The 12069-nt window shown below is 37.9% G+C and overlaps 1 protein-coding gene across 2 annotated transcripts in view; it reads right to left on the reverse strand.

Moving 5' to 3' along the window:
- LOC110020603 (protein SIEL) overlaps positions 1–11618 on the reverse strand; it is a 58794-nt gene extending 47176 nt beyond the window's left edge. For both annotated transcript variants that reach the window (XR_002293544.1, XM_020718757.1), the window contains exons 1-2: positions 10848–11618; positions 10643–10723 (exon numbers count right to left, since the gene is read on the reverse strand). Coding sequence is in view for 1 of the 2 variants with exons in the window: in XM_020718757.1 (XP_020574416.1) it covers positions 10643–10723; positions 10848–11504 (738 nt within the window). In the remaining variant the exon portion in view is untranslated. The remainder of the gene's footprint in view (positions 1–10642; positions 10724–10847) is intronic.
- Between the last annotated feature and the right edge of the window lie 451 nt (positions 11619–12069).

Consider the following 12069-nt stretch of genomic DNA (forward strand, 5'->3'; position numbering starts at 1 on the left):
GCATTTAATTAAAGAAATTAAAGCATTAAAAACTCATTATTTATACTTATAGAGATCTCCATTTCAATATCAAGGAAATTTTGTAAATAATTCTTATTATATACTTTGCACTCTAAACAGCTAAGAGGTTTTTTTCATTTGTATTTGTTAATTTATAGCCTTAGTTCACCACCAAAGTCTTGAAAAAGGAAAGAAATTTTTATTAGCATAGTTTATTGCAATCTTGTGAGTTGAGATGCTCTTAACAAGACAAAAAGTGAATACCTTACCCCTGAACAAATGTAGTTGAAAGACTCATCTCCCTACTTTTTAAAAAGAAAGAATTTAGCAGGTGCTATTTCAAGTAAAAATTATATGTAGATGCGGGCAAGTTGAGTGTTGAACTATGTAAAAAGTACATATCTCATGATCTTTAGCTTAAATCTTTTAATATTACATATTAAATTGTTTGATTTGTAGTTTTGCATGTTATTGGAACGATTCATATGCTTAATGTTAATAAGCCTTGCATAGAGAAAAACATAGAAAGTTGTGCCAATTGTAGCATATATCTTTCTAATCATCATATCTATTTATTTGCGGGCAATCATTAGTGTCTCCAGTGTTGTTGAATTAAGTGATCCAAAAAGTGGACAATCACTAGTCTTTCTAGTTTTGTTGATTAAGTGATTCATAAAAGTGGATAATCATCTAGTGTTATTGAATTAAGTGATTCACAAAAGTGGACAATCACAATTGTCTCTAGTTTTGTTGAATAAGTGATTCATAAAAGTGAACAATCACTAGAGTCTCTAGTGTCGTTGGTTTAAATGATTCATAAGAATGGCTGAATAAATTCATTGCATGGAGCTTACCAATTTTATTATTCATGTATATAGTTTATCTTCGATAGAATACCATCAAACATGTTTGCTTGTATGTTTGTAGGTTATCTTGGTTACTAAAAGTGTTTGAAAATTTCTTGGGTATAATATTATTTAGATCTCACTCATTAGTTTACCACATCATATACATCTTGTATACCTACATGTGTACACTAAATGTTTAATTTGTTTGTTTAATTGCATATTTGTGTTATTGTGTGTGCTCAAATGTGACAGATTGTGTTGAAATAAATTTTAAGAAAATTATTAGTTCGGATGCACTCCCCATTCACCCCCTATATAATTGCTAACATAAAAACGAGAAATTATAGTTAAAACTTGATTACTCGCACATTAATTTGTCACATCTTATATAAATTGTACACATGCACTTGCAAACTTGTGTGTTTAGTTTGTGTTCTGATTGCTCGTTTAATTTATTTTTTTCTTGATTGCCAGGGCTTGAGTTGAATAAATTGAAAGAAATATGTTAGTTCTGATGCATACTTGATTCCCTCATTTCATGCATTTTCATAATTCCTTCCAGGAATCATTGAGCCTTTTCAAGACAAGCATCCTTCCACTTGATGAATGCCATTAGTTCAATCATGGATTCCAAGACAAACAAACTTCAGAGCAAATTATTAAAGCACGACTCAAATGAAGCTTGGTTTGATCAACTATATGTTATCTATTAAAAGTGGATTGGATGCATTGTAATATTTCATCTGATCTCTTCATATGTCTAGAGTTAAATCCTCTAAGCAAACACATAAAAGGTTAATTGGCAACCTTAATTTAGTTATGTATTTGCGAGTGGAATAAGCCTCTTTTTAAAGTACTTGAAGCGACTTCTAAAAACTAATAAGACAATGAAAATCTCGCAGTTAAAATGTTGGACTGGGGAATCTAAAATGCACCCAATTTTTTTGAAAAAAAAATAAAAATTACTTCTTCAATTATTACGTTCTATTTATAATTCATGAAGATAATCATCACTGAGAACTTATCCACTACAACAAAACACAATTATGACCACTGCAAGTCATTTGTAGCCCTCCAAAGCAATTCATGAAAACACTCCTGCATCCAAGTCAATGTTGACAATAGCGCATAAAGTACATCTCTCTTAATGAATACTTTTCATGTATGGCTAAGTACGCATCTATTAAGAAACCTAAACACAGTAAGATGCATCCAGAACTACAACAACTTAGTCACTCCAAAGTTTTCCATCATCTTGGATGTGTGTGCTTCTTGGATCCACTTTACTCGATTACATCTTTCAAATACAGAGTTAAGTTCCTTTGCAAAGTGTGAATGGTGAACCTCTTTCTCTTGAGCTCCTTTTACGATTACTCTAAATTTATCGTCGAGTTGATAAAACTTGATGAAATTTCTCATGCTAAGAAGTTGCACCAATATGATCAATGAAAGGACAGCTGAAAATCAAGAAAGCGCTTCAACCATCTTGTCCTAAAGACCATCTACGTTGAATAACTAAATTGAATTATTGTAGGTATGCTATTGATTTTATATATCAAACCATTTCTTTCCCAATAAGGTAAGGTATCAAATGCATGACTAGTCTATGAAGTACTATGAGCACCTTATGATAAAGTGGATAATTTTTCCATTCACCTTAAAGCATCTTCGAGTGCTATTTAACAAGTCTTCTTATCTTAATACCACACCAATGACATATTCAAATGCATCAACTTCAACACCAGATGTTTAATGCAACTTGAAACGGTCTAATATAATGTGTCACTCATCATCCTTGCAAAAAGAAAAGACATGTCCTAATGTTCTCTTTCAAAGAGAAATTCATGGGAGCGTTTGACAGCAAATGCAACGGTGCATTAAATACAAAGAAATTGCACATAACATGCCCTTATAAGCTCCATGCATAAATCATGTTTCGTAACCATAGCCAATGCTTAACAGATTTTATCTTCTTTGAGTCCAAATTAATATCCCCATTATCAACTTTCAAAGCCAAGTAGAGCCAAATCTTCCATTTGAAGTCACGTTTCTTTGAGATTTAGATATAAATAACTGCATTATACAAGCTTTAAAACTTCCAACACGAGTTTCATTTGGTCCTCCCACATTTGGTTATAGATGAGAATGTCATTGAAGCAAAAAATTCATTTGATCTAATTATTCAACGACTAACTCATCGATCTTGTTTTCCACTACCAAGGTACAGAAAGGGGTGAAAATGAGTCGAGTCGAGTCACACTCGACATGAGCTTGGGCTTGATTAATTTATCGAGTTCGAGCTTGAGCTCAAGCTCAATTCTACCAGTTTGAGCTGGCTCACGAGCCGGTTTGTTTAATATGAAAGAGAAAAAAAAACATTGTAGAATGAGTATTTAGGAGATACTTAATAAGAAAGCACTTAATATAAAATATAAAATATCATTTTTTAAATGGTTTTAATAATTTAAAGAAATTTTCTTAAATTTTAATATATTTTTAAGTTTAATATTTATTAATTTTTTAAGCAAGTCAGCTCACAACCTAACAAGTCAGAGTCACTGATGACTTGAGCTTGGTTTGTTAGTTTATCAAGCTCAGTTCACAAGCCACTTACCGAGTCGAGCTCGAGCAGGCTCACGCATCGGCTTGGGCCACTTACACGCCTACTTGGAGTGACTTCCGAAAAAAAATAAGACAACTCTATCTGAAATAATTGAGCCCACTTTTTTTTAGAAAAATAAAAGTTTCTTCTTCATTTATTACATTTTATTTGTAATTCAAGAGGATAATCATCGTTGAGAACTTATCGACTACAACAAAACAAATTTATGACCGTTGTAAGTCATTTGTAGTCGTCCCAAGAAATTCATGAAAATACTCTCCTGCGTCCAAGTCAAAATTGACAATAGTGCATTAAGAACATATCTCTTATTTAATAACTTTAAAGTGCAGCTAAGTACGCATCCACTAAAAAACTTAAAACACATCAAGATGCATCCGCAACTACCGCACATTAGTCACTCCAAATTGTTCAATCATTTTGTATGTGTGCGCTCCTTGGATCCATTTATTGAGTTGCCATCTTTCAAATACAAAGTTAAGTTCCTTTTGTAAAGTGTGAATGTTGTACCCCTTCCTCTTGAGCTCCGTTCATGACTCCTCTATAGTTATCGCCCAATCCATAAAAAATTGATGAATTGCTCATGCTAAGAATTTTGCACCAATATAGTCAATAAAATGACAACTGACAATCAAGAAAGCTCTTCAACCATCTTGTCCATCTATGTTGAATACCTAAATCGAATTATTCCAGGTATGCTATCAATTTTATATCGCATACCATTTCTTTCATAAGAAGGTAAGGTATACATTGCTCAACTACTTGGAGATGTGCTCAGCTCCTTATGACAAAGTTGAAAGTTTTTTTAAATCACCTTAAAGCATGTTAGAGTGCTACTTAACAGGTCTTCCTTCTTATGTTTAATACCACACTGATCGCATATTCAAATGCATCAACTTCAACAGCAAATGTTTAATTCAACTTGAACAAGGCTAATAAAATGCCTCACTCATCATCGTTGCAAAAACAAAAAAAAGCATATCCTAATGTTTTCTTTTCCAAGAGAAATTCTTGCTAGTGTTTGCCAGCAAATGCAAAGGTGCATTAAATACAAAGATGTTGCATATAACAAGCCCCAATAAGCTCCACACATCAATCATATTTTGTAACAGTATCCAATGCTTAAGAGCTTTTACTTTCTACTAGTCCATATTAATATTCCCATTGTCAACTTTGAAAGCCAAGTAATGCCAAATATTACTTTTGAAGTCACATTTCTTTCAGATTTGCAATACACAAGCTTTAACACTTTCCACATGAGTTTAATGTGGTCCTCCCATATTTGGTAATACATGAGAATGCATTGAAGCAAGCAATCGTTTAATCTAATATCTCATATCTCAAACAATGACTCCACATCTCCCTTTTTTCTTCCACCACTGAGGTGCGAAAGGGGATGTAAAAGAGTCGAGTCAAGCTCGAACTCAATCTTGATTCTACGAGTATTTAGGCAACGATAAATAAAATGAGTATTTAAGAGATAATTAACAAGAAATCTCGATATATATATATATATTAATATATATGGCGTCGGTGGCGAGCTGCTCCAATTTCGCCCGATGGCGATTCCCTGGCTTGACCTTCGGCCTTACCGTCGTGCTCGACGACGCAACTCCCGTATTCGACTACTAATTTTGCGTTCATCGATCCCTTCTGCGTTCGTTCATCCCTCCTTCGATCGTCAACTCCCGCGCCATCGACGACGAAGGGACTTCCAGTCGCGTCGTCGTCGACTTCTCTCGTCAAGCTGCGCGGATCTCTCCTCCTCACTTTCCTGTCGAGCTGTTGTTCCGCGGCTCACTGCTGTGACTGCGTTCGACGACTGCGGTTTCACCCCGACGTCCTTGTTTCCTGTCCGGCAGAGCATCTTGTCGGCGGAGATGGCATCGACTCTCCATTCCTATGCCACTGCAGTTGCCGCTGGCGGCCTCTCGATTCCTACTCGTGCTCCCCTTTCAGATTTAGAGACTGGTGTTCGCATAGGTAAATCGTGCAATGTTCCACAATCCTTCTAAGAGGCTCTTGAAGGTGGTGGAGATCACAACTTCATAAAAAAACTGGGAAAGAAAAATGAGAAGTCTGCTCTTATTCTCACAGAGGTTGAAACAAGTACTCTCGCATCTTCGTGACGTTTTGCTCTAGTGAGAAAATTTCTTTATGGTCACCCAAAACTTGAGATCATTCGAAAAGAATTTGATGCTCTGAAACTGTTGGGCAGTTTGAATATTAATTTACTTGACGGTCGGCACATACTGATTCAGTTGTCTCACGATGTCGATTACACTCATATTTTTCTCGGAAAGTTGTCAAGATCGACAACAGTTATATGAAAATTCTGAAGTAGACTGTTGGTTTTAATCCAAAAACGGAGTCCCCTGTCATTCTAGATTGGATAAAATTTCCGGGTTTAAAATTACATATGTTCAACTTGAAATTCTCTATTCCTTAGCAACTGCTTACGATAAGCCCCTCAAGGTTGATAGTCTTACGCTTGCTGTCACCAGACCTTCTGTAGCTTGTGTGTTAGTTGAGAGGGATATTACTCAACCAGCCCCAGATGAGATATGGATTGAAACCACTCGCAACGGGTGTTAGAAAAAGGTTGAAATAGAACCACACCCTCCCTATTGCTCTCATTGCAGTATGTTTGGTCATAGCTCTACTATTTGCTGTCGTTTGCATCCTCGTCTAAGACTGGATATCGCTAAAGATCAGCCACCTATTATCCCTGTTGAGAAGATGCAACCCAATCCTCTTTCCAACACCGCAATTCCTAATGAAGAACAACATACTACAACTACAAATTCAGTTGTGCTTATACCACCCACAGTTATTGAAGAAAACTCACTTACATGCCAAGACACACGAGAGTGCTCCTTTGATCCAATAACAGATCAGTCGGTACAACATGTAGTTGTTTCTAATGTTCATCAACTTGCACATCTACAGCACACTTTAGACCAAGGTCAGGTGAGCCAATCTTCAGAAGAGGAATCGCAGGCTATTCCAGGAGGAAGAAGAAGAATGGAAGTCGACTCCAGCTCGGGAACATATTGGATGATACATTGGTTACTACTGGTAATGGCAATCATCCTACCAATTTATTAGTTTGCTCCTTCCCTAGAACGAGAGGCAGAGGCAAGACCTAATTGGGTCGCTCTCTAGCCACCTGATACTATGTATTTCGGCACGTTTATGTTTTTTCTTCAAGTCTCGAATGTAATTTTCTATATTTTCTAGTTTTGAAATCATTTGTTGTTATTGTGTGAGCAGGGTGTCATGTTTGGGTCCTCTCACCCATTGTATCTGTATCTTTCTTTCTAGTTAATATCATTTTTTAAATAATTTTAATAATTGAAAGAAAAATTAATGAATTTTAATATATTTTAAGTAAAATTTTATTAATTATTTTTTAAACGAATCGGTTCACGAGCTAACGAGTCAAGTCGGGGCTGGCTTAAGCTTGGCATATTAGCTCATCAAGCTCATTTCACGAGCCACTTATCAAGTCGAGCTCGAGCCAGCTCACAAGTCTATGTGTCTTACTTACACCCCATGCAACGAAATAGCGTGATGTTTGATAAAGCGGAATCTGAAGGGACTTTAATCATATGTTTTATTGCTCAAAATGTAGGTGATCATTTCATCAACTTCAAAAGTACTTGATACCCCAACATGAACAGCACCACCTAAGCTTTCGCTCCAAAAGAAACAAAGAGATTTCCACTTTTTTTTCTTCTCGAATATTGTAAGGTTACTTCTCTAAAGTTTGTGTAGCCGTTCTTTACAAAGAATCAGTGTCTAGCCTAAGGGCGATTTTATTTTTGTAAGCATAAGAGCAAGTTAGTGTTTTATTATTATTGTGCGTGGGTATAAATAGGTTTATTATGTTTAGGGTTAGGTTTATGCAGTAGATTGAGTTGTAATATTAGGTTTAGGATTTTGGAGAAATGGTCTACCTCTCGAATTGTAGGTTTTCATCTTTGTATCCTTGCTGACTTGTTTGGATTATTGAAAAAAAAAAACATGTTTGACCGAATTTTTATGGAAAATTATTTTTACGATAAATCACAATAATTTGGTATCCGAGCAACGATTTCTAGACGATCATCAAGAAATTGTTCTCGGTGTGAGAAATAATCATTGTCTGTGTGAGAACTAGTTGAGAAGCGTTGATGGGATCCCTTCTAGGCTAAAACCTGTGATACAGTTGCGATCAGAGCTTGCTGGGAAAAACAACGAGAAGAATAATAGCGAACAGAAACTCGAAGCTCCCATCTTCCGCCTTCTCCTACACCGTCTTCGCATACAGTCAGGTGCAAGGTGATGAAGGGATTGCAGCTTATAGTGCCAATAGAAACGTTGAAATCAAAGCCATCATAAAAGTGATGAGTGTAGCTTTACAGTGATGATACTCATACACGAAGGCCGATCGCAGCTTAAAGTGCCAATAACACCGTCAAGATCCCCTCCTGCTACGTGGACGAGATACAGTCACGATTAGAGCTCCAAGAAAATCCCCCTTGCACGCGATAGGCTCAATACAGTTTGATCCAGCTATCTGGCAAGCAACGTTGAGATCACGCAAGCAATGTTGAGGTTGCATGGAAGCAACATCAGCACGTCGATTGTTGAGATGTAGTCGTGTGATTGTCGGGAAGATACAAATGCTTGCAGTAGCGATTCCACTTATCTAGAAAGCCAACGACGGGCCTTAGCGACACAGTATCGATTCGAGCTAGTTGGGGAGCGAACTACGCGTTGGCGGCCTATAAAAGTTTCGTCTTTGTGATTGAAAATCTTCTTGAGAGTAATGGCGGCCAAGAAAGCAGAGGATTGGGAGAATAAATTGGAGGAAGAGATGAGTCCAATTAGATCCGGGGTGGTTGAAAGGTTCTCTACGATCTAAGGAATGTTTTCCTCCATGGAAAATCGATTTGAGGGTCGATTCAAGAGCTAAAAGAAGATACTGATGAAAGCTTCTTAAGATGCAAGCCAAGACCCCGCCTGCGATTCAATTTGTAAACCATAACCAAGGGGTGACTGGAGAAACCTTGACTAAATTGAAAGGAAAAGATATTGAACAAGAGGAATACGACGAGAAAATCATCCCAACGCTCTGATCGGGGGTGGATTAGAATTTTTTTATGGAGGTGTTTGACTTGAAATATAGAGAAGAAGTTATGCAAGCGATATGGAGGGGCACAAAAAAGAAAGCAGAGAAGCGAGAATGAGATATAGCCATGATCAAAGGAAGGAGTCATACGCTCGTTACATGGAGGAAAACAATTGAGGGAGAAGAAGTTGGGGTGAAGTCGCTAGGGTTAAGAGATTGAATATGCCGATCTTTGAGAGGAAAGACGCACATTGGAGGGTGTATCGGGTGGAGCAATATTTCACGGTGAATGAACTAGATGGGGAGAAGAAACTCATGGCGGAGACGTCATGTTTGGAGGGGAGAGCCCTAGTCTAATTTCAGAGGAGGGATGATAGATACCCAATCCGTTCGTGGTAGGAATTTAAAGATTATTTTATAGAACGTTTTCAAGTCATTCAAAAAGGAGACAAATTATGTCTTAACTCAGAAGGGGATTGTCATGCAATAAAAAGAGGGCTCGAGCTATTGTCAGGACGAGTGAGTGTGGATTTATAAAAACGGATTGGAGAGAAATTTCATGAAGGGCCTAAAGCCCGACATACGAGGAGCACTCCAACTAAAATTACAGTTCATAAACTCAACTCGCTAACAAGCTCGTGAGTTGAGCTTATTGAGTTGTGAGCTCAAGCTTTAGCTAAAATTACAGTTCATATACTATATGAGTTCAATTTCAAGCTTGATGAGACTAGAATCGATGTCTCATAAACCAACAATATTACATCTAATTTCCTAAATCTAGTTTCTTTGGACATTGAATTTAAATTGTTTAATCCTATCAATTATTCTTCTTCAAATATAGTTAGTCCATCGATGACTTCTTCAAGAAGCTCCAATTGTGACTTCCCAACTAGTCCCGTCGAAGCATTCATGCCTTTACCAATGTTTCATTGTGAATCTCATGTCGCCGTCAAAAGATTCACAAACAAGTCTTATTGTGAGCCTCCTCGTCGTTGTCAATGCCATCTCTAATGAGTTACAATCACAATTTCCTCACTTCTCCCATCAATTTCCATTAATGATATCCCCAATGAGCTCCCATCAATGACAACAAACTCCCATTCTAAGAATATTTAAGATTTTGGCTAGAGTTCATAAGTCAAGCTTGAGCAAACTATTATTCTAACGAGTCAATCCCGAGTACTCTATATGAGCACGATTTGAGCTAGAGCTCAAGTTCAAGTCTACCATCAGGGTAGAAGAACAAATCAGGCTAGTCGTGACTCAAGCTCAACTTAACTCATACACACGACTAACTTAAAATCATTTATCATTTTCTACTATCTCTATCTCTCTCTTCTCTCCTTCATTGCTAGACAAACAAATTCGCTCACATATTCAGAATAATCACTAATCCACCTAATATTACCATTTATAGATTAAGCGAGTTAAAAAGAGCGACACTCAAAAAGACTAGATGACTATTACAAAATCTAAGATAAAAATAAAGGATATGTTACCTAAAAGTGGACCTTTTTTAGAGAGGTTGATAACATATTGACAGTTATGTGAGGCTAGATTTTAAATTGATAGACAACAAATCACTCAACAGAAGGACCTGCTTGACTATGAAGATTTTGACTCAATGGTCTTGATCCACTCGATATTCTCCAATCGTCTCAGCTTTTGGGAATCTTCTAGATGGTGACTTGATTCCCCTAATCATCTTTTTACACTGGTGATATTGGAGTAGTGCAATGTAATGGAGCTACTATAAATGTCCTTAATTGGAGAAGATGATGATACTTGTAACACAGTCCCAAATAAATAGACTTTCACTATGAATACAGCAATATGCGTTGAAAAAAAGTTCAGATAAAAATAGAGGTAGGGAGGACTTCCGACTTCATTGCATTAGCCGGCGATAAACAACTCATCAATCGCCCATCTTCTCGTTAGAAATTGAGAAAATAGATAGAATGTTAAACATTAAGCAAGTTTTACCATAGTAAGGTGTTATTATGTTTTTCATGCATTAAAAAGCTGAACAAGTAGCTCGATAAATTTACAGCAGCTTGCCTGAACAAAGATTGCGTCCATCAGCTCGCAATAATGCGTATCCCCTTTATTTCGCGCTAAAAATTGACCGCATGCACTAATCTGCTCATCAAACAGAAATCACAATAAAGTCCCGAAATTTTACACTTTTGCTGATAAACAAACTTCCCTGCACTGAAGTAAGTGATCAGAGAATACTTTGCCAGAAGCAGGTGAATTTCCTTACCAATCTAACAGCAGACAATCTTACTAATTCCTCGTCATCACGTAGAAATGATGCAGCAAAATCATGGAAGCATTTCACGTACTGAACAGAATCAGTTGTCCGGCACACTGAAGCAAGGCCATCAACTGCTTTTGCCCTTATCAGTGGATGGAGATCCTCAGCGAACCCTAGCAGCACTTGAATCATAACATGCGGTTTAATAACCACGATATTTCTCATATTCCCTTCCAAACAAGAAACTATCAACTTTACAAGCATCGACCTGACAGAGAGAAGCGGGCTCGAAGCAAGAGAAAGCACTAGAACTTCGTCCAGTAAAAAGCCATCCACAGAAGCGAGGGCAGAAAGCGCATCTGCCGCAAGCTTTTCGTTGCCATCAAGAAAAGGTCGAAGAAGTTCGATGATTGAGGGTGCGAAGGTTCCGTAGAGAGGCGCAGCGTCGCCTAAGAACTTAACAACGCAGCGGGAGAAGGTGAAATCGGCGTTGCCAGGGTAAAGAAAACGGCAGAGAGCGTCAATGGCCGCGCGGAGAGTAGAGTCGGAGGAATTAGGGTTGGCGAATAGGGCTCTCGCAGAGGCTAGGGTTCGGAGGCGGGTTTGTGGGTTGCAGGGATCGTTAATGGGGAGAGTAAACCACTCAAGAAGACGAGTCTCCATGATTCGTTGAAGAGATTGATCGTCTAAACTAAAAATGTATAGGTAAAATATGAATTTAACCAGAGGGCGGGAGGGAGGAACAGCTCAACAGGGATGCTTAAGGGCCAGTTTGGGGCGCGGGGCGGCACCAAATCTCACTCCATTTTTTTTATTTTTCTGTTTGCTCCAATGCTTCGGGCTTTGGTGGGAAAAACCCGTTGAATGCCGGTGCGGGTTCGGCCCAACGGCCCGTATTTCCTATTAGTTAGGCCCCTCATTTTTTATTGTCCTACCCCCATATCTTAAGCGAGCTTTCTCCTCACTTTTCTTGTGACCACGTCGGCATCTCCCTTTCCCTCTCGAGACTGCGTCGGCATCTCCCTCCCCCTCATGTTGATTTCTTTCGCTTGAGCCATTTCTCTGTGTTGGATCTGACATGTTGGGTTTTCTTCAGTTGTGTGAATCTTTGTTAAAGATCTTCTATTATAATTGTCTGTTACAGCTCTATTGTTCCCTGTGGATTGAGATAAATAATTGCGTATGTATAACGTACGCAGAGCTGCGTACGTCGGTAGGTTACAGGGAG

The sequence above is a fragment of the Phalaenopsis equestris genome, unplaced genomic scaffold (assembly GCF_001263595.1).
Source record: "Phalaenopsis equestris unplaced genomic scaffold, ASM126359v1 Scaffold000104, whole genome shotgun sequence".
In the NCBI taxonomy this organism is placed as follows: domain Eukaryota; kingdom Viridiplantae; phylum Streptophyta; class Magnoliopsida; order Asparagales; family Orchidaceae; genus Phalaenopsis; species Phalaenopsis equestris.